At 36.6% G+C, this 23403-nt stretch overlaps 1 protein-coding gene and 1 pseudogene across 2 annotated transcripts in view; both read right to left on the bottom strand.

The window, feature by feature from the left end:
• The window catches only part of GPC5 (glypican 5), an 860649-nt gene that overhangs the window by 164288 nt on the left and 672958 nt on the right, over nucleotides 1-23403 (bottom strand). Inside the window, exon 7 of one of the 2 annotated variants that reach the window (XM_077158528.1) lies at nucleotides 6739-7189. The exons of the other annotated variant lie outside the window; for it this stretch is intronic. Within the exon in view, the coding sequence (XP_077014643.1) occupies nucleotides 7133-7189 (57 nt within the window). The 3' untranslated portion in view covers nucleotides 6739-7132. Of the gene's footprint in view, nucleotides 1-6738; nucleotides 7190-23403 lie in introns of those variants that run through there. 2 annotated transcript variants of the gene reach the window in all.
• Nucleotides 21541-23176, bottom strand: LOC143679482 (aurora kinase A pseudogene; annotated as a pseudogene).

Genomic DNA, 23403 nt, shown 5'->3' with positions numbered 1-23403 from the left:
CAGAAGGCTACAGACTTTGGGAGAAAGCACAGCCTATTGAGACCTTAATTTTGGGCTTCTAGCTTCCAAAACTGTGAGCTGATAAATTCCTGTTGTTAAACCAATCAGCATGCGGCATTTGTCATAGCAGCACCAGCAAACTAAGATGCTTATCTACCATGTATTCATCATGGTGTAGAAATTCAAGCAATGGTGCCTTCCCTCTTCTATTTCCTTCCTCAAAAAGATGACTTTTGCACCATCTTCCTACTTTCAATGATTTCCAAATGTTGATCCTGAGCTGGCTAAATAAAAATCCCCTGAGGGAATCTGAAAAGAAAAGATATAGATTTCTAAGCTATATGAGAAAACATGGGTTGAAGACTTTGGACAATGCTTAGAAATCTAAATGTAAATAAAATAACACAGGCAATTCTGAGGAACAGTTTTGTTAGTGAATCAGTGGTTCAGGGAACACATATAATCACATTAGGATGCATCATAACTTGCGGAAGGGAACAGCCCGTGAGTGTGGCCCGCCACATTCCCCAGCGACTACAGATAAACCTTGTGCTTCAGACCAGATGTGTTGGCCTGGCTCCTGTGATGAAAGATAAATGTGGACTGGCTCCTGCGATGAATGATAAATGTGGACTGATACCCTTCTTGGGCAACTTGACACAAAACACGATCCCCTAGCACATAGTGGTCTTCTAGCATATTACTTTCTTTTTGCCCTGAGTATATTAAACATTCCCAGAAAATACTGAGTTACTTGGGTGCATTAAATGGCACCTGGCCAGTCCCATTATTATCTCTGTTCCCAGAAGGGAGGGAATGGGGTCCTTCACCTGCAGCACAAGAGGGATACATGCAGACCGCCTTTCTATCTTTGCTGTGGAGTGAGACCCATTGACCAAAGAAAACCAACATCCAATAATGAGGCTAATTTTGCTCTATCTCTTCTCAATGTGAGTAAAATATTGTTCCATTCTGTGTCTATGTAAGTCATCCTTTTGTTGGTGACTTTGATGCCTGCAAACTGTGGAGCTGGTTGATATCCTGGGCTGCTGTTCCTTGTGGCAGCTGTTATTACGTTCTTTTCTATCTTCCCTGTGGGGGGAATCCTCCCCCAGAGGTGATAACAGGTGTCACTTACCCAACCAATGCTGCATAGATTTTCTCACCACTGCCATGGTGGGATGTGACTCTCAACTTCTTTCTGGCTCTGTTGGTAGCTTTTTCTCCTCCAAAATGCTGGGACTCAATGCTTTAGATTTTATTAGAGGGATCTGCTTTTTTATTATAATTATTTGATAAGTAAATCAGTTTGATTTCTTTTTCCCTTTTCTTCCCTGTCAAGTCCACACATTGGACATTCATAGGTTTACAAAATTGATAATAATGAGTTGTATGAACTTTGTTTTATTACAGCAACCCTGGGTATTATTAAACAAAACTAAAACTAACAAAATCAATCAAATGTTAGGCAGAAATGCAAACCAAATAAAACCCATAGTAAATGATATAGTAAAACTAGGACAAATTAATTTAGATTCTATTCTGGAGAAAACCCACTGAATTAAATAATTGGACATTAATTTGGGAGACACTCACTTGAAGTTAAAAAATATTATTCAGCCTAGCTACAATTCACAAACTACTTTGTTCTTCCCTATAGAAGTTACACTCTTAACACAAGAGTAAATGATTTAAAAGATTGTATTTGGGTCCAATTGCTGAGCCCCATATGCAATATGGTATTTAAAAGCTGGACCTGCTGTTTCTGTATTAAACTGCTTCCTTAAAATACAATTTAATATTATATGTACTATATAATATATATATTACTGAGTTAATCAATCATAGGGAGTTATGTGCTTTTTCAAGTGAGATTTTTACAAAGAGACTTAAAATATTTTCAAAATATTAATTGTAATGTAATATTTGGTTTTGAAATGTGGCTTACAAAAGAAGAGCAGCTAAGCATTTCTGGTTATCATTGAAAATCCGCTATCATTATGTAGCTGTTTTAATCTTCTACATGACATCTATCATTATTGACAGTGCATTATTATTCTTTTCTTTTTCTTTTGTTTTCTTTTATTTTTTTGCATGGGTAGGCTCTGGGAATCGAACGTGGGTCCCCAGCATGGCAGGCAAGAATTCTGCCATTGAGACACCATTGCACCTCCCGACAATGTCTTATTTTTTACTCACATCCCTATTTCAAAAGCAACTTGCAGAATTAGTACAATTATGTGCTCACTTGTTATTAGCTGTGACCATTTTTATGATAAATATGCTGTATGTTGGTATTTTAGGTGGGAGGAAAATAAGGGATATTGTTATTTTAGGGGGAAGGAATGTAGTCTTCTCTCGGATCTAATGATGTTGTGTGTAATGTTGAATCTGCCATTGACCCCTAACTGGAATTTCATGTAAGGAGAAATTCCAGTTTTCCACTGCTTTCATTCATTAGGTAAGTTGTTAAAAGAATGGACAAGTATACGCCATGAGAAATTTCAGACATACTCTTGAGAAAGTCTGTGCAGTTATGGAATATATTTAAAGAAGAAATGTCATAGATATTGAGACTCAGTTCCGTAAAGTGTTAAATTAGCTATAATTTAACCATACCAACCCTTCAGAAACATTTGGTAATGAAATTAGATAATACGATCAAATGTTTATGAAACCACCATGTACATTTTAAGCACTGCACATTGTGTAGAAATAAAGTGCTGTGACAAATTCCTGAAGGAATATCATGCGATTTACCCTGTATCTCAAAAAAAAAGAAAGAAAATGTAGAAAATACCAAAAAGTTTCCTCTATCACTTTTAACTCATCACTCCTTTATTTCATATTTCTCTTAAAAGAAAACTGTATGTTCATTAACCTTGGAGATTGAAACACCAGATATGACTCTCAATTATTTTAATGGGATTTCTTCTTGATTTCAACAGTCTTTTTTTAAAATTTAATTCACTTGATGATTATAAATTCAAGAAATTCTGCTCAAGTTATTGAAGTACTTAGAACCACCTATAAAGAGAAGCAGGATATTCTCTAATATTTCAAATAAAAATGGTAAATAATTTAAATTCTTAGAAAATTCTGTCAAAATTATTACATACATGCAAATAAAACAAACCACATAGCCATTTTAACCTTTTAGTCACATATTTCTGAAATGTGTTAATGGAGTAAATCTTTGTTTTGTATAGAGGGATAGCTTTTCTACTTTAGCTCCAAAATATATAGTATTTCATAAATCTAGCCATTAATGTAATGCGTGCTACTTCCACTGGTTTTCACTGAAATACTTTTGCATTAATCCTTATAAAAATAAAATGTTTAAACATTGTGGTTTCATTAGATCTTAAGTTTCGTTACCCTCAGAGAAGATATGTTCATAGAAAATGAAGTATCAATACTATTCTATTTAAAATAGTATAATATTTTCATGAAGTAGTTGGACATCATTATTTACAGGATCCTACAGAGCTTGGAACATTTATGATTATTTAATCAATTAAATATTAATTTGGTTCCATGGCTTGTTAAACACACACAAAAAAGAAAAGAAAAATCATTATTTCAGAAGATAATCTTTAAGATATGCCTAGGATTACATTAGCATAGTTATAGAGAATTCAGTTTCACTCCAAAACTTATATTTTGAAAAGTAAATCAGTAAATGCACACATCTATGGCAAATTGATTTCTAACAAGAGAGTCAAGTCCACTCAATAGGAAAAGAATAGTCTCTTAAATGGGGCTAGAAAAAATGGATGCCCACAAAAAAAAATGAAAGTGAATCCGTACCTCACATCACATACAAAAATTAACACAAAATGGATTAATGACCCAGTGATATGAGCTAAAAGTGTAAAACCCTTAGAGGCAAACATAGGGAAACATCTGCAGGACCTCATATTAGGTAATGGATTTTTAGACTTTACACCAAAAGCACGAGCAACAAAATAAAAAAAAAAATTAAAAATAACTAGAATTTATCAAAATTAAAAGCTTTTGTACATCTAAGGACATCAGTAAGAAAGTGAAAAGACAACCAATGGAGTGGGAAGAAATATTTGAAGACTATATATTTGATAAGGGTTAATATTTAGAACAGATAAGTACCACTAACAAATCACAACAAAAAGGCAAACAATTAAAAATGGAGGGTGGGCCGCGGTGGCTCAGCGGGCAAAGTGCTTGCCTGCCATGCCGGAGGACCTCGGTTCGATTCCCGGCCCCAGCCCATGTAAAAAACAAACAAACAAACAAAATACAATAAAACAAGAAAATGTTTAAAGATGTTTCCCTTTCTTCCTCCCTTCCTTCCTTCTCTCTGTCTTTCCTTCCCTTCCTCCCTAAAAAAAAAAAAAAAAAAAAAATGGATAAAGGATTTGAATAGACATTTTGCCAAAGAAGATATAGAAATTCCCATTAAAGACCTGAAAAAATACTCATATAATTGTTATGAAAATACAAATCAAAACCATAACCTTACAGTAACTAGACTGAATATAAAAAAAGAAAACAGTAAGTACTGGTAAAAAAGTGAAGAAATAGGAACAGTGTTGGTGGGAATGTAATATATTGTTGGTGGGAATGTAATATGGTGCAGTCACTATGGAAGACAGTGTCTGATGCTCCTTTTATCTACCTTGTCAACAGATTAGCAGAACATATGGAATACAAATAAATAATAGGGGGAACAAATGTTAAATAAATTTAGTTTGAAATGCTAGTGATCAATGAAGGGGAGGGGTAAGGGGTATGGTATGTATAATTTTTTTTTCTGTTTCCATTTTATTTCTTTTCCTGTTGTCTTTTTATTTCTTTTTCTGAATTGATGCAAATGTTCTAAGAAATGATCATGATGATGAATATGCAACTATGTGATGATATTGCTAATTACTGATTATATATGTAGAATGGAATGATCATATGTTAAGAATGTTTGTGTTTCTTTCTTGTCATATTTTTTTTAATTTAAAAATTACTACAATAAATTAAAAAAAATTAAATATAGGCGATACAATGGTGGCTCAGTGGCAAGAATTTTCATTTGCTCAGCTGGAGACCTGGGTTCAATTTCTGGAGTCCGCTCATGCCAAAAAAAAAAAAAAAAATTAAATATTTAGAACTACCATATGACCTGTCAATTCCACATCTAGGTAAATATCATAAAGAACTAAAAGCAAGTGCTTGGACAGATATTTGTACACCACTGTACATAGCAGCATTATTCACAACAACCAAAAGGTAAAAGCAACCCAAATTTCCATTAGCAGATAACTGGATAAATAATGTTGCATACACATACAGTGGAATATCATTTAGCTTGAAAGAGGAATGAAATTCTGATATATGCCACTACATGGATGAACCTTGAAGACATAATGTTAAGCAAAATAGGTCATAAGTAAAGGACAAATATTATGTAAAATAGCTAGAATAGGCAAACACATAGAGACAGAAAGTAGAGGACAGGTTACCAGGGATGAGGGTAGGGTGAGAAAATGGGAGTGAATGCACAATGTAGGGTTCCTGTTTGGGGTGTTAGGAAAGTTCTGGTAATCAATGGTGGGAAGAGTAACATGCCATTGTGAATATGACTAAGCCCTCTTAATGGTATGCTTAGAATTGGTTGAGATGAGAAAGTTTATTTTGTATATATGTTTCCACAGTTTTTAACAATGGGCAACAAAAGAGACAATGACAAGTAAAAGCAATACATGATTCTTGACTAGATCTAATAATGGAGGAGAAAACAACATTACTGGAACTTATGAAAAAAACTGAAATATAAACTGTAAGCTCTATATCAATGTTAAATTTCTTGAATTCGATAACTGTACTTAAAGTGTTTCCATAAGAGAATATCCTTGTTCTTAGGAAATGTACACAGAAGTATTACATGATTAAGAGGCATGATATATACAATCTACTCTCAAATGTTTAGAAAATAGATGGATAGGCATATAGAGGATTAAGAGACAGAGAAAAACAAAGAGAGAGAAAGGAAGAGGGCAAGAGAATGAATCAGCAAATGTGGCAAAATGTTAAAACTGGTAGATCTGGGTATCTGAAAAATGTATGTAGAGTTTTGTGTATAGGTTTTGCTTTATTTTCATAACTCTCCTGTAAGTTTGAAATTATTTCAAATTAACAAGTTTAAGGAAATAAAAGTAAGTCAGCCTAGTATTGGTTCAAGAATTTACCATCTAATACATACATTTTAAATGTGCAAACAAATAGAAATGTTTTTATAAACAAAGTTGAAGATAAATTATTAATAATTTGCATATAAGTATTATGAACTAAATACCTGAATAAAAATTCTTACTTTCACTATTGTAAATAGTATTACACACTACTCTATTTTAGAAAAACAAAGATCTTAGAAAATGTAAACAGGAAAGACACGTTCATTGGGAAAACAACCTTAGGTCCTTGGAAACTTTGCCTTTTCCTACAAATAATAATTTTTCTTATAATTCCAATTCCAATTCAGAAGTGCTATGGAAATAATGTTTATGATTTGGGATCATTAAAATCTGCCAAGGAAACAAATTTTTATTGCAGCATTTTTCTTAAAACTACTTATGACACAAATTTTGATTTGAACCAGCTCCCAAACTAAGATATTTACAAAAATGGATTTTAATGTAGCTGTTTTTTATGTCACTTACGCAAATGTTGCTTGAATCACACATATTATATACCCATAGGTGTGTGTACATGTGTGTGTATTCATTTTAATGCAAAAAAAAAGTCCATTATGATGGGGATGCAGAGACCAGGCAAAAGAGGATGGCAGTGCCTTAGAGACAGAAGAAAGGGTAGTTGCAAGATCCTTCTCCCTGCACACACTCTGGGCATCTTTTAGTATAACTTGGCCAATACCTCCAGCTCCTGATTTCCAACACAGATGTTAGGTTAATGACCTGTGGACAAGAATTCTAAAGCAAACCAGTCCAAGTATCAGCTTCATTAAGCACTTTCAATCAGGAATTCTGTGGCAATCCACTACTGAATCTTTTACCTGCTTATAAGCCCCAATTGCTTGGACCTTCTCATCAACTGGGATTAAGCTAGAGAAAGGAAGAAAATGAACAGGAAAGCTTCTGGCATTTCATATTCTCCTTTTGAACTTTGTCATTTTTCTTGGTGTAAATGAGAATTTATGGATCTGAAGAGAGAGGAGGAGAGAAAAAAAGAATCACCTTTAGAAGTCTTTCTGTGTCCTTTGTTCTTGAGCTCTATGTAGCATTGGGAAAAATAACATAAAATAAATTAAAAATCTTAATCAGAATTTATTTTTAAAATTCAAGCATAATATAAAGGGCCGATAATAAATAATGGAGGACAGATGCCATACTCTGGCAAAAGGTGCCTGCCTAATGGAAAAAAAAGAGGCAAAATGTTAAGTGAGGACAGTACCATAGGAATAGCTGGAGATTAGTTCCTAAATACATTTGTCACTAAAGATATCATTTTAGAAAGCACATTTCTGATGTACGATGACAGAGAACAGATTAGAGTAAGTAAGATGACTTTCAACTCTACTCACAAATTCAAGAAAATCCTAAGGGATTATAAACTGGCAGCTGTTTTGTGAACATGAAATGCTAATGTTCACAACCATAAATTTTATATACATAACCATAAAATATATGAAGGTATTAGGTTCTTTTCTAATGGAATAGATGTAGGATTTTTGCATATGACAGATGATTAAAATTTAGAGATTGCAGTTTAAAATCCACTGATAAGTACACATTTGACCATATGAAATATGTATGGATAGTTCCATCTCAAAGTACTTACATGGATAAACACATAGTTGTACAGGAGAAGAAGAAATGTTTTACCTGAAATGAAAATCTTAATAAACAGAGCACCCTGAAAAAAAAGAGAAAAAGATTCCTAATCCTCTTGCATGCTACTGAAGTTTTAAACAATGTAGTGGAAGAATGGAAAGAGATTGAGCTGTTGAGAAAATTGTTTTGAACTTGTTGGTTCTTTAAAAAAATCCTTTTGAAGCCTTAACTAAGGAGTTAAGGCTCCAAAAGGAGTTATCTGTAAATATAAGATTTTATAAAGGTGTCTAACACAACTGTAGTGATACACAAATACAACTACAATAGGGCAGGCTACAAGCTAACAGCTCTGATGAAGGACTCAATGAAGGTCTCCTCTCAGGAGAGGCTGCCTGGCTGAAGCAGAGAAAGAGAGACTCTCTCTTCTGACTTCTCGTTTAAAGCTCTCAGCTGATTTGATTAAATGTCACTAATTATGGAAGATACTCCCCTTGGCTGACTGCAGATGTAATCAGCCATGGATGCAATCAAGGTGCTGATGATTCAAAAAATCAACCTTCTGGTTAATTAACCAGTCATGAAATGTCCTTGAAGTAATGGTTAGGCCATGCTTGCTAGCCCAGACAACTGGGCACCATCACCTGGCCAAGGTGACACATGAATGAAAACCATAACATGGGGGAAGCACCCCATTAAATTATTTTTAGTACATAACCTTATTTTGGGAAAATGTGCTGGGGATATAGGAAGCAAAACTTAGATAATGACAGCAACAGTCAACAGTAATAACCATTTTGAAATTGGAAGTAATCACCATGGAATAGAGTACTAAGGATCATTAATGTTTCATTCTGGAGATGGATGGAACATCAGTGCCAATAACGATGTTTGAAAACCAAGAACACATGGAACACAAAGTCCGCAAGAGTCTAGTGGCTAATATGAGTGCAAATGGATAGGTTCACAGTGGCCATGCAACCAAATCAAAGAAGGTGAAAAAACACAACCCTCTTTTTGAGACTAAAAATACTCATGCAGGGACTTCTGGGAAGATGGTGGAATAGATAGGCTGAGCTCATCACTGCTCCAAGGGACAACTAGGAATACAAAAGAAAAATGACTGGAAAAGCAATTCCAGGGTGCAAGTGACTTGAGAAGATCTTCTATACTACACAGGGAGATCCTAGAAGAAAAAGCTGAGGAATTGAAAAGCAGAGAAAGGGGTGAGTGGGCTCCACTAGGATTCTACTGGGGATAAGAGGCCATACCCAGAAAAGTGCTTGTCCCCGCAGCAGCTATCTTGGGATATCAGCCCCGTCAGCTCCACAGCCCAGAGTTCCTGTGGGGAACTGAAACGCCAGTAAATTTGCTTTTCCTGCTCATAGAGCCCATCCTGTCAGCACATAGAGTCCACCATTCCTCTTTCCATTTGGGAGCCTGGAGCCCTAAGGACTGCATGGATAAGGAAACAGGGATAAGAAAGCAAGTCACGCTGCACCTGTAGCCCCACAATCTGTGGTGCACCTCTCCACAGCCCTCCCTATGGTGCTCCTTGCTACTCCCCCATGCTGTACACTGCACCCTACTTCCCTGCACCCCACCCTCGTGCACCCACACACCACCCCACACAGCACTCCCTGTGCCTTGTGCACCTGGGCCAGACCTCACATTCTGTGTATCCACACACCCACCTGCCTTGTGGCCTGTCCCATGCCCCACCCGCCCATGCCCCAGGTCCTGCTCCCTGTCCCATGCACCTGTACAACTGTGCACCTCGCATAACACCCCACGTCACATCCCATGCCCCTGCACCACCCATAATCACTTCACCCCACAGCTACATTCCACCTGCCCACCCCAATGGTCTGTGCCCCACCCCACAGCTGCCCCATGTTGTGCATTGCCGCTGGCCACTTGCCACACCCACCCTGTGCCCACCCTGCAAGTTGCCCCCTGCCAAACTCCATGCCACTCCCCATGCCCCTGTACCATGCCCATCAGCTGCCATTGCTGGAAGAAAATGGGAAGTGCAGTCTGGCAAACTGCCAATATATCTAGCTTCAAAGAGTTCCTCAAATAATGTTATATCCCCTGCATGAGACCGGGCCTTGGTTTGGCATAGAATTACTGATGAAATAGGTGCAGAAGGAGACTTCAGTACAAATCCAAGCAAATACAAACCCTTAAAAGACTGAGGGAAATCAACTTCCAAAACAACCATATTAAGATAATCAAATGCCTCAAAACCAACAGAAAATCACAAAACATATGAAGATGCAGGCAGATATAGCCCAGCAAAATTACCAAATTAAAATTTTAGAGGAGACACACAACTAATCAAAGATGTTCATACAACTCTCATAAATAAATTCAATGGGTTAGCTAATGACATATAGAATATTGAGAAGACACTAGCAGAGCATAAAGAAGAATTTGAAAGAACAAGTAGAAAAACACCAGATATCAGAGATAAAAGATATTGTAAACCAAATTAAAAATATACAAGAGGCACACAACAGTAGATTTGCAGAGGCAGAAAAAGGAATAAGTGAACTAGAGGACAGAACAATTGAATTTGAATGCACAAAAGAACAAACGACAAAAAAAGATGTTAAAGTTTGAATTGGATCTTAAGGAAATGATGGACAACATGACGTACATATAGAAGAACTATCTGTGTCCAGAAGGAGAACATAAGAGTAAAGGGTAGGCGATAATGGGGGAAAATGTTCCAATCCTTATAAAAGACATAACTATGCAAACCAAAGAAGCACATTGATCCCCAAATATTATAAATCCAAATAGGCGTCTTCCAAGACACATACTAATCAGGTTGTCAAATGTTGAAGAAACGCAAAAGTCCTGAAAGCAGCAATAGAAAAGTGATCCATGCATACAAGGGAAACCACATAAGAATGATTTCAGACTACTCAGTGGGCACCATGGAGGCGAGAAGGCAGTGGTATGATAAATTTAAGATCCTGAAAGAGAAAGACTTCCAGCCAAGAATTCTTTATCTAGCCAAATTGTCCTTCAAAATTAAAAGATAGATTAAAATTTTCACAGACAAAGATTGGGGGATTCTGTCAAAAAGAGACTGGTCCTACAAGAAACACTAAAGAGAGTTCTGTTAGCTGAAAAAAGAAATAGGAGAAGAATGCCTGGAGGATGGCACAGAATTGCAGAGTACCAGTAAGGGTAACATAAAGAATAAAAAGAGAAAGAGAGAAAATAATATATAGATCTGACAAATCAAAACTGAAGTATAAGATAGTAGATTCAAGAAATGCCTTTACCATAATAACTATGAATGTTAACAGCCTAAACCCACCAATTAAAAGATACAGATTGGCAGAGTGGATTTGAAAATATGATTCATCTAGGTATTATTCTTACAAGAAACTCATCTTAGACCCAAGGATACTAATAGTTTGAAAGTGAAAGGACGGAAAAAGATGGTCCATCCAAGCATAACCAAAAGAAAGCAGAAGTAGCTATAATAATATCAGACAAAATAGACTTTAAAGAATAGATGTCATAAGAGACAAAGAAGGACACTACAAATTAATAAAAGGGGCAATTCATCAAGAAGGAATAACAATCATAAATGTGTATGTTCCCAATCAAGGAGCTCCAAAGTACATGAGGAAAACATTGGCAAAACTGAAAGGAGGAATAGACATTTCAACAATACCAGTGGGAGACTTCAATACACCACTCTCCTCTATAGATAGAACAGTCAGACCAAGGATCAAGAAGGACATAGAAAACTTAAACAATCTGATAACTGAATTAAAGCTGACAGATATATAAAAAATTTTATATCTCCCCCAAAATAAGACATACATTCTCCTCTAGTGCTTAGGGAATGTTCTCCAAGACAGATTACATGCTGGAGCACAAAACTGGTCTTTATAAATTTTAAAAGATTGAAATTATTCAAAGCACTTTCTCTGATTACAACAGAATGAAGCTGAAAATAAATAATCAACAAAGAACCAGAACTTTCACAAATATATGGAGAGTAAATATTGTAACCTTAAACAATCAGTGGGTCAAAGAAGAATTTGCTAGAGGAATAGGTAAATATTTGAAAGTGAATGAAAATGAAAATACAATATATCAGAACTAATGGGACATGACAGCCAGAGTTGAGAGGGAAACTTATTGCCCTAAATGCCTTTATTAAAAAATAAGAAAGAACTATAATTAAGGACTTAACAACTCACCTGGAGGAACTAGAGAAATAACAGCACACTAAACACAAAGCAAATCAAAACAGAGAAATAACAAAGATTATTATTTCTTTATTCTATTTAAAGATTATTCTAAAGAAGAAATAAATGAATTGAAGATCCAAGAAGCAATAGAAAGAATTGATAAAATCTAAAGTTAGTTCTTTGAGAAAATCAATAAAATAGATGTACCCCTAGCTAGGCTGAAAAGGAAAAAAATAGAGAGAGGATGCAAATAAACAAAATCAGTAATGAGAAGGGACCTGAAGATATAAAAAAAAATGTTATAAGAGGATAATATGAATAACTATATGCGAAAAAAACAAGGCAACTTAGAGGAAGTGGACAAATTCCTAGAAATACGTGAACAAGCTAGATTGACTCGAGAACAAATAGATCTCAACAAATCAATGACAAGTAAAGACATTCAATCAGTCATAAAAATCTTCCTACAAAAAAATGCCCAGGGCCAGATGGCTTCAAAGGTGAATTTTATCAAACATTCCAAAATGAACTAACACCAGTCCTGCTCAAGCTCTTCAAAAAAAATCAAGGAAAAAGGAACACTACCTAACTCAATTTATGAAGCTAACATCACTGGGTAAAGATGGTACAAGAAAGGGAAACTAAAGGCCAATCTCCCTAATGTATATAGATGTGAAAATTCTCAAAAAATATTTGCAAATAACAATGCATTAAAAGAATTATACCCAACAACCAAGTGGGGTTTATACCAGGAATGCAAAGGTGGGCTAACACAAGAAAATCAATCAATGCAATACAGCATATTAATAAATTGAATGGGAAAAAAATCACATGGTCAGCTTGATTGATGCCGAAAAAAACATTCATCCTTTTCTGATGAAAACAATTCAAAAGTTAGGAATTGAAGGAAACATCCTCAATATGATAAAGGGAATCTACATATAACATAGCCAGCAACATACACAACAGAGTCTGAAAGCCTTCCCTAAGATTGGGAATAAGACAAGGATGTCCTCTATCGCCACTGTTATTCAACAGTTGATTAGAAGTTCTAGCTAGAACAATCAGGCAGGAAAAAGAATAAAGGGCATCCAAATAGGAAAGGAAGAAGTAAAATATTCATTTTTTTTGCAGATGGCGTGACACTATATTTGAAAAATCCTAAAGCATCTATAATATAGCTACTTGATCTAATAAACAAATCCAGCAAAGAGGTTTGGTAGAAGATTAATGTATAAAAATAACGTTTTTTTAGGCAATGACCTAAGTGAGGAGACAAGGAAAAAATTCCATTCAAAACAGCAACTAAAGAATCAAGTATCTAGGAATAAATTAACTAGGCATATAAAGGATGTGTATACAGAAAACTACATAACATTGTTCAAGAAGGCCAATGAAGTTCAGAGTTTCTCTCTCAAGTGAGAAGGCAAATGGCGAACACAGTCCGCATCTCTAAAATAAAGATTTAAATAGGTGGAAAGACATTCTCTGCTCATGGGTAGGAAGGTCATATGTAATAAGACTTCAATGCTACCCAAACTGATCTACAGATAAAATGCAATACCAATCAAATCAATTCAACACAATACCGATTGAAGCTCCCACAAACTACATTGAAGACTTTGAAAAACTAGCTATCAAATTCATTTGGAAGGGCAAGAGACCTCAAATAGCTAAAAATATCCTAAAACTGAAGAACCAAGTGAGAGGATTAACATTTCCTGATTTTAAGGTTTATTACAAAGCTATAGTGGTCAAATCAACATAGTACTTGTATAAAGATAGTACTGACCAACAGAATTGAATTGACAGTGTGAAATAGACCACCAAATCTATGGTCAATTGATCTTGAATGAAGTCCCCAAATTCACTGAACTGGGAGAGAATATTATTTTTATCAATTGGGCATGGAAAAACTGTATATTAATAGCCAAAAGAATGAAATAGGGTCCTTACTTTACAACCTATACAAAAAATAGCTCAAAGTGGATCAAAACACCTAAATATAATAACCAGTATCATAAAATTCCTAGAAAAAAATATAAAGAAACATCTTTAAGACCTAGTAATGGGAGACAGCTTCCTAAAACTTCATACCCAAAGCACAAGCAAGGAAAGAAAAGATAGATAAATGTTAACTCCTCAAATCAAATGCTTCTGTGCCTCAAATGACTTTGCCAAAAAGGTGAAGAGGGAGCCCACTCAATGGGAGAAAAAATTTATAAATTACATATCAGATATAGGTTTGACATACTGTATACATACAGAAATCATACAATTCGACAAGAAAAGAACAAACAACCCAATTATAAAATGGGCCAAAGATATGAATAGACATTTTTTTTGAAGAGCAAATACAGACATTTATTCTCATTATCTATAAGCAAAATGCAGAACTAGACTGCAATGCAATATCACCACACATCTATGAGAATGGCTGCTACTAAACAGACAGGAAAATACAAATGCTGGAGAGAATGTGGAGCACTGATGCACTGCTGGTGGGAATTTTAATGTTACAGCCACTATGGAAGACAGTTTGGCAATTCCTTAGAAAACCAAGCATTGATTTGCCCTAAGATCTGGCAATACCACTATTTGCATACCCAGAGGAGCTAAAAGCACCTTCACAAACAGATAACTGCACACCAATGTTCATAGCATTATTCACAATTGCCAAAAGATGGAAACAATCCAAGAGCCCATCAACAGACAAGTGGATAAACAAAATGTGATATATACAAACGATGGAAGATTATGTAGCAGTAAGAAAAAATGACGTCCTGAAGCATAGGACAACATGAATGATCCTTGAGGACATAATGTTGAGTGAAATAAGCCAGACAGAAAAGAACAGATACTGTATGATTTCACTGTTATGAATTTAATAAAGGTAAACTCACAGGCTTATAAAGAGAATATAGAGGACCTAGAGACACAAAGAAGCTATCTGGGTATACAGTCAATGACATTGAATTTAAATGTAAGGGAATGGACAGAAGTGAAGTTAGCTCATTAGTGGGTTATAAGTAATATTTTCATATTGAAGGTAGTCATGTTTGAGAGGGGTTGTATAACCCATGTATCCCATCGCTTAACATTACAAATACAAATAAGCTCTTGTATGAACTACTTCAAAGGTATGAATTTTGTACAAAGTGTACGAAACAGGAGGCTCTGGGGGAAAACTTATGCTGCAGGCTGTGGTCTATATTTAACAGAAGACATCAACAATACCACAGCAATACCAGCAGTAAATAACTGGGGAGGAGGGCCAAGGGTTAAGGGTAGGTTTGGATTTTCTTTTTGATGAGGGAGTGTTTTTTGGTTATTCTTCTCTTTGGAGCAATGAAAATTGTCTAAAATTGAGAGTGTTGATGATTTTACAACTAAGTGATGATAATTTGAGACATGGATTGCTGACTGTGGACATTACACTTGATGCCTAATGGAAGGAGGTGGCTGAAGAATACATTGAGAAGTAGAATGGCAAACTGTGGTGTATACATATGATCAAATACTGTGTGGCTACAGAAAGAACAAAGTCATGAGGCATGTAATGATGTGAATATATCTTGGGGACATTATACGATGCAAAATAAGCCAGAAACAAAAGAACAAATATTGTATGGTTTCTTTTAGAAAATACTTATAAGAAAATTGGGACCTTGTGCTGGTTTGAAAGGATGTATGTACCCTAAAAAAGCCATGTTTTAATCCTAATCCCATTTTGTAAATTCATAATTCCTATTCAGTATCATATGTTTGAATCTGTAATTAGATCATCTCCCTGGAGATGTAACTCAATCAAGAGTGGTTGTTAAACTGGATTAGGTGGAGATATGTCTCCACCCATTCGGGTGGGCCTTGATTAGTTTACTGGAATCCTATGAAAAAGGAAACGTTTTGGAGAATGCAACAGATTTCTCAGAAAGCAGAAAATGACATAGCCATGAGAAGCAGAGAATCTACCAGCCAGCAACCTTTGGAGATGAAGAAGGAAAACCCCTCCTGGGGAGCTTCACGAAACAGGAAGCCAGGAGAGAAAGCCAGGAGATGACACCTTGTTCACCACGTGCCCTTCCAGATGAGAGAGAAACTCTGACTATGTTCGCCATGTGCCTTCTCACTTGAGAGAGATACCCTGAAGTTCATCGGCCTTCTTGAACCAACGTATCTTTCCCTGAATGCCTTAGATTGGACATTTCTATGGACTTGTTTTAATTGGGGCATTTTCTCAGCCTTGGAACTGTAAACTAGCAACATATTAAATTACCCATTTTAAAAGCCTTTCTGTTTCTGCTATATTGAATTCTGGCAGCTAGCAAACTAGAACAGACCTAGATAGTAAGCTTTTCTGGCAGTCACATTTAGTCTGGAGCTGTAAATGTTATTTCTAGATTTTGAGGTACAGTACTATATATGTATAACCTGGTATCTCCCTGGAACATTGGCTATTTGTATGACAGCTAAGACTCAGAGTTGGAGTTCTACAGCTCTGAAAGTCAACACTACTACATAAAACGACTGTTAAAGAATGCAAAAAAGAAATTAGCTTTTTCATTACTAGTGTATAGAAATGCTACAGATTTTTGAATGTTGATCTTGTAACCTGCTACTTTGCTGTACTCATTTATTATCTCTAGTAGTTTTGTTGTGGATTTTTCCGGGTTTTCGACGTATAGTATCATATCGTCTGCAAACAGTGATAGTTTTACTTCTTCCTTTCCAATTTTGATACCTTGTATTTCTTTTTCTTGTCTAATTGCTTTGGCTAGAACCTCCAGCACAATGTTGAATAATAGTGGTGATAGTGGACATCCTTGTCTTGTTCCTGATCTTAGGGGGAAAGTTTTCAATTTTTCCCCATTGAGGATGATATTAGCTGTGGGTTTTTCATATATTCCCTCTATCATTTTAAGGAAGTTCCCTTGTATTCCTATCTTTTGAAGTGTTTTCAACAGGAAAGAATGTTGAATCTTGTCAAATGCCTTCTCTGCATCAATTGAGATGATCATGTGATTAAAATCAAGAAACGAATCCCATTTACAATCACAGCTAAAAGAATAAAATACCTAGGAATAAATTTAACTAAAGAGACAAAAAACCTATATAAAGAAAACTACAAAAAACTGTTAAAAGAAATCACAGAAGACCTAAATAGATGGAAGGGCATACCGTGTTCATGGATTGGAAGACTAAATATAGTTAAGATGTCAATCCTACCTAAATTGATCTACAGATTCAATGCAATACCAATCAAAATCCCAACAACTTATTTTTCAGAAATAGAAAAACCAATAAGCAAATTTATCTGGAAGGGCAGGGTGCCCCAAATTGCTAAAAACATCTTGAGGAAAAAAAATGAAGCTGGAGGTCTCACGATGCCGGACTTTAAGGCATATTATGAAGCCACAGTGGTCAAAACAGCATGGTATTGGCATAAAGATAGATATATCGACCAATGGAATTGAATAGAGTGCTCAGATATAGACCCTCTCATCTATGGACATTTGATCTTTGGTAAGGCAGTTAAGCCAACTCACCTGGGACAGAACAATCTCTTCAATAAATGGTGCCTAGAGAACTGGATATCCATATGTAAAAAAATGAAAAAAGACCCGTATCTCACACCTTATACAAAAGTTAACTCAAAATGGATCAAAGATCTAAACATTAGGTCTAAGACCATAAAACAGTTAGAGGAAAATGTAGGGAGATATCTTATGAATCTTACAACTGGAGGTGGTTTTATGGACCTTAAACCTAAAGCAAGAGCACTGAAGAAGGAAATAAATAAATGGGAGCTCCTCAAAATTAAACACTTTTGTGCATCAAAGAACTTCATCAAGAAAGTAGAAAGACAGCCTACACAATGGGAGACAATATTTGGAAATGACATATCAGATAAAGGTCTAGTATCCAGAATTTATAAAGAGATTGTTCAACTCAACAACAAAAAGACAGCCAACCCAATTACAAAATGGGAAAAAGACTTGAACAGACACCTACCAGAAGAGGAAATACGGATGGCCAAGAGGCACATGAAGAGATGCTCAATGTCCCTGGCCATTAGAGAAATGCAAATCAAAACCACAATGAGATATCAGCTCACACCCACCAGAATGGCCATTATCAACAAAACAGAAAATGACAAGTGCTGGAGAGGATGCAGAAAAAGAGGCACACTTATCCACTGTTGGTGGGAATGTCAAATGGTGCAACCACTGTGGAAGGCAGTTTGGCGGTTCCTCAAAAAGCTGAATATAGAATTGCCATACCACCCAGCAATACCATTGCTAGGTATCTACTCAAAGGACTTAAGGGCAAAGACACAAACGGACATTTGCACACCAATGTTTATAGCAGCGTTATTTACAATTGCAAAGAGATGGAAACAGCCAAAATGTCCATCAACAGAAGAATGGCTAAACAAACTGTGGTATATACATACGATGGAATATTATGCAGCTTTAAGACAAGATAAACTTATGAAGCATGTAATAACATGGATGGACCTAGAGAATATTATGCTGAGTGAGTCCAGCCAAAAACTAAAGGACAAATACTGTATGGTCTCACTGATATGAACTGACATTACTGAATAAACTTGGAATATGTCATTAGTAACAGAGTCCAGCAGGAATTAGAAACAGGGTAAGATAATGGGTAACTGGAGCTGAAGGGATACAGACTGTGCAACAGGACTAGATACAAAAACTCAAAAATGGACAGCACAATAATACCTAATTGTAAAGCAATCATGTTAAAACACTGAATGAAGCTGCATCTGAGCTATAGGGTTTTTTTTTGTTTGTTTGTTTGTTTTTTTTACTATTATTACTACTTTTATTTCTTTTCTCTATATTAACATTCTATATCTTTTTCTGTTGTGTTGCTAGTTCCTCTAAACCGATGCAAATGTACTAAGAAACGATGATCATGCATCTATGTGATGATGTTAAGAATTACTGATTGCATATGTAGAATGGTATGATTTCTAAATGTTGTGTTAACTTTTTTTTTCCGTTAATAAAAAAAGAAATTAGCCTTCGATTAGATATGAGAACAAAGCTGATGTGGTTGATACTAAAGTAAATCAGGGGTGAGAATAACATTGCTGGTATTTTAGAACTTAACCTACTTTATAAGACCAAAGGAAGAGAGGTATAGGCTGTCCAAAACCTAAATTTTCTGTAGCACATAATCTAATTCAACTTGTATATATAGCTCATTTAAAAAACCCAAACAAATGGAATCCAGAATGGGAATGAGGAGTTTTAATTATGTATGGCTTAATATAATACTCAGATACATCCCAGAGTATTTTTGAGCAGATAATTAAAAGTATTGACAGAGTCCCTTGTGGGATGGGAGAAAAAATATGGAACTATTAAGCTTTACCACCAAGGGAAACCCTTGATACTGTCTCAAACATTGTAGGGACACCCAAGTCAATAGGCCAAGCCATTAATCTCAATGCTTGTTCTCATGAGGCCTCTCTGTGTAGTGCAGAAGCTAAGTATACCTATAGTTATGCCTAAAAGTTGCTTCCAGAAAACATTTTTATTGCTTATATGTGGCATCTCTCTCTCTAAGCCCAACTCTGGAAGTAAAATCATTACCTTCCCCACTAGGTAGGAATTACATCTGGATGTGAAAGTCTCCCTAGCAAGTGTGACATGACTCCCAGCAAAGAGCTTGGCACTGGCACCATGGGACTGGCAATGCCATCCTGAACATGAGGGGGGAAATAAATGTAACAAATAATGTATTAATGTCTAAGAGAGTTCAAATAGAGTCCAGAGGCTATTGTGGAGGCTACACTTATGCTAGCTTCAGCTAAATATTGCTAATTATCCAGGTTTGCCAAACCCCAACCAAAGCCACTCCAGTCAACCCTAAAGAACACCGAGGACTTTATCTGAGATTCCACAAAGGTTGCACACACTAAGATTACTTTGCAGAAAACTACAAGCTCCAGATAGTTTCCTAGACCAGAAAAGTCCTGAAATCCAGAGAGGATAGCCTCTGCAAGAACAACAACTAGTTTCATCCCCTGTTCCATATGGCTTGAAAATACAGATAAACAGAGCAGTTTTTTTAAGTAGTAAGTTGTACACCAGGCCTGTGGAAGTTTAGCAGTAATTAGCATAAACCACACAATTATTTTATTAAAATATTCTTAGGTAAAATTATGCCTTGAATATTTTAAGTTAGAGGCATGTGCTTTCTAGTTTTTAGGTTCCTATTAACACTATTGAAAGACTTATGCTGCCCAAGGAAACCGAATCTGTCAACCTGAAGGAAGAGAATACTAGAGGCAGTAGTTTTCCTCCAGTTCACATAGCATACCAGGTTTTTTACGTATTTCAGTGTTATCAAAAGAGTAAACTTCACATAGCTACAGCAGGCAAATGGTCATTTCCAAACTTCGGAAAATTAGAGGCTAAAGAGACATTATTTGGGAAACATGGTGTCACGGTTAGGGACAGGTGTCAACTTGGCCAAGTTGTGGTACCTGTTCATCTGGTTGGGCAAGCACTGGCCTGTCTGTTGCAATGAGGACATTTCATAGGATTAGGTCATGAGCACGTCAGCTACATCCACAGCTGGTTCCATTTGTAATCAGCAAAAGGAGAGTGTCTTCTGCAATTAGTGATGCTAAATGCAATCATGGGAAGCCTTTTAAGGAGGACTCAGAGGAGACAGGTTCCATTCCTGCTTTGGCTGGTGAGCCTCTCCTGTGGAGTTCATCCAGGCCATCCATTGGAGTCATCGGCTTCGCAGCCTGCCCTGTGGATTTTGGACTCTGCATTCCTACGGTCACGTGAGACACTTTCATAAATTTTATATTTGCAAGTGTTCCCTGTTGATTCTGTGTCTATAGAGAACCCTAATACAACTTGGTACTAGGAGTGGTTCTTAAGGAACAGAATCTTAAAAATGGTTTGTTTTTTTTTACAGTGCACTGCAGATGTATTTATTCATTTATTTTTAAAGTTTGCACACATGCTGTATCTCCAATGTAATTTAAAAAAAGGCCTTAACATTTAGAAACGTTTTGAGATATTTTGTAGATGTCCCAAATGAGTCCTGAAATGGAGGTAGAGCACGTGCTCCTATTTCACAAAGTCTCATAGGGGATAAGTGGTTAAAGAAGATTAAGCACCCAACCAGGCTTAACAGGAGGATAGACTGACATTGAGAGCCTTCCTGAGGAGATGCTATTGAAGTAAAATACAAATCTATGCAAAAGTCTTTAAAAAGAATCAAGTATTCATTCCAACAGCTTTGCCAGCCTTGGCCACCCAATAAGTTACACACACACTCAGGTACTTGGAAGGTTATTGCACTGCTCTTGAACTGATCAAGTCAGGAAGTCGTCACTTTCCACAACCAGACTCTGTTTCTTCCACAAGATTCCTCACGCTGCACGGGTTGCTGGGGCAGCTGCAGTTGAACCCTGCCTCGAGGTTAAAAGGCCAGTAAAATTAGCACGATTATCACTGCAACTTTCACTTCAGAGTATCATGTTTATTGAAGAAGAGCTTTCTGAATAGAAATAGCTGAAGTACTGCCTGCTCAGTAAATTTTTAAAAAATAATAATAAAGTAACATTTTCTGTAGCAATGGTGATTAAGGGTAGGCTTGAGTTTCAGTAGCATTCTCTTGCCAGATTATATACCAGCCTGGGCTCAAAGAATTCTCCCCCTACAAGATTCTTAAGATTGTTGGCTAGTTGATTCTTTGCTTTTTGGCCAGTTGGTGGTTTTGATGAATTTGCTGTGATCCAGGGGTGTTCAAGTACTTCTTTTAGAGTTGGCCTTTGGCTTGGATTATGCTTTAACAGTCTTGAAATGAGGTCCCTGGCTCCCTCCGTTACAAAGTCAGGGAATGTGAATTCAACCCTTGATATTCTGTTGTAAGTCTCTTGGTACGTATTTGCTTCAAAAGGAGGTTTCCCAACTAAAAATTCATAGCAAAGAACTCCAAGGCTCCAAAGATCCACCTTCTCATCATGCATTCTGCCTTCAATCATCTCAGGAGGCAAGTAGTCAAGGGTTCCACAGAGAGTGGTTCTCCTGGAGGATGGGGCATGTACTGACCATCCAAAGTCTGCAATCTTAAGCTCTCCAGCTGCTCCGAGGAGCAGGTTCTCTGGCTTGATGTCTCTGTGAATAACTTTCTTTGAATGACAGTAAGACAGAGCATCTGCCAATTCTGTGATATAAGTAGCAGTTCTCTGTCCATCAAACTTGGAAAGCTTCTGAAGTTCTCTATAGACTGCTCCAAGAGGTGCATATTCTAGAATTAGGTAAACTCTGGTGGCATCATGGAAATAACCATATAGTCTGAGAATATTAGGATGCCTAAGGTGAGACTGTATTTCTACTTCTCTTCTCACCTGATGCTCAACTCCTGCTTTTTCCAGCTGAGCTTTAAATAATACTTTAAGAGCCAGGATAAACTTGCTTTGTTTTTCTCTTGCCAAATAAACATTACCAAATTTTCCTTTACCCAGCTGGCAACCAATTTCAAAATCCTCCAAAGCCCATTGCCTTTTCTTTGATTCTTCTTTTTTTCTGTTTTGATTCTAGTTCCTTTCCAGGATTGTTTCCAGATACTTGTGGCTTGGACAGCTCACTCTTTTGGGTGTTATTCAGTGGCCTGGAGACAGGATGAGGCACAGGTGTTGTCTGCAATTGCTTCTGTTTCTGAATCTGAACAGGTTTACGGTTGGAAATGAGCTTTTGTGCTTGTGCAGGAATGTGCTGGGAGCTATATGAAGGACACAAGACCCGCTGTGCCTGGCCACTACTTGCAGATAACGGATTCTGAGAAGGAAACTGTGGGGCCACCAGAACACGTTTTGAACCATCACCAAGGGAAACTGTAGTCTTAATGGGTCCTGAAATGTTTTCTTTAGATTTATTCATGATGCCCCACTGGTCCACGCACACGTCGGACACCGTTCTTAAAAATGGGTTTTTATGAATGGTTTTCTACTCTGACTGGACTCAGAGACACTAAGGACTCTGATTCCCGTAATCAGAATCACACTCCCAATCCATGAACTGAGTTGGCAAAGGAGATAATCAAAATATCATCAATCGATTCTCCTAACGCTTCGCTTGTACGAAGCCAGACTCTGGGGGATAATGTTTTTGACACCTTTACAGAGTTTTGTAGAAATAAGGTTATAGAGATGTTGGTGAGTTGTTGTTAGATACACTGTATACATTAAAGGGTGAAAGGGATGGGCTTAAGGCTTCAAAAGAGAAGCTTAAGCGCCGTTTGAAAGATGTAGAGGTTTCTCTGAGTATCCTGAAGGAAAATCTTATTTCCTGTAGCCGTAGACT

The sequence above is a fragment of the Tamandua tetradactyla genome, chromosome 4 (genome assembly GCF_023851605.1).
Source record: "Tamandua tetradactyla isolate mTamTet1 chromosome 4, mTamTet1.pri, whole genome shotgun sequence".
In the NCBI taxonomy this organism is placed as follows: Eukaryota; Metazoa; Chordata; class Mammalia; order Pilosa; family Myrmecophagidae; genus Tamandua; species Tamandua tetradactyla.
The sequence above is the reverse complement of the archived record's forward strand: the minus strand, read 5'-3'. Positions and strand labels throughout refer to the sequence as shown.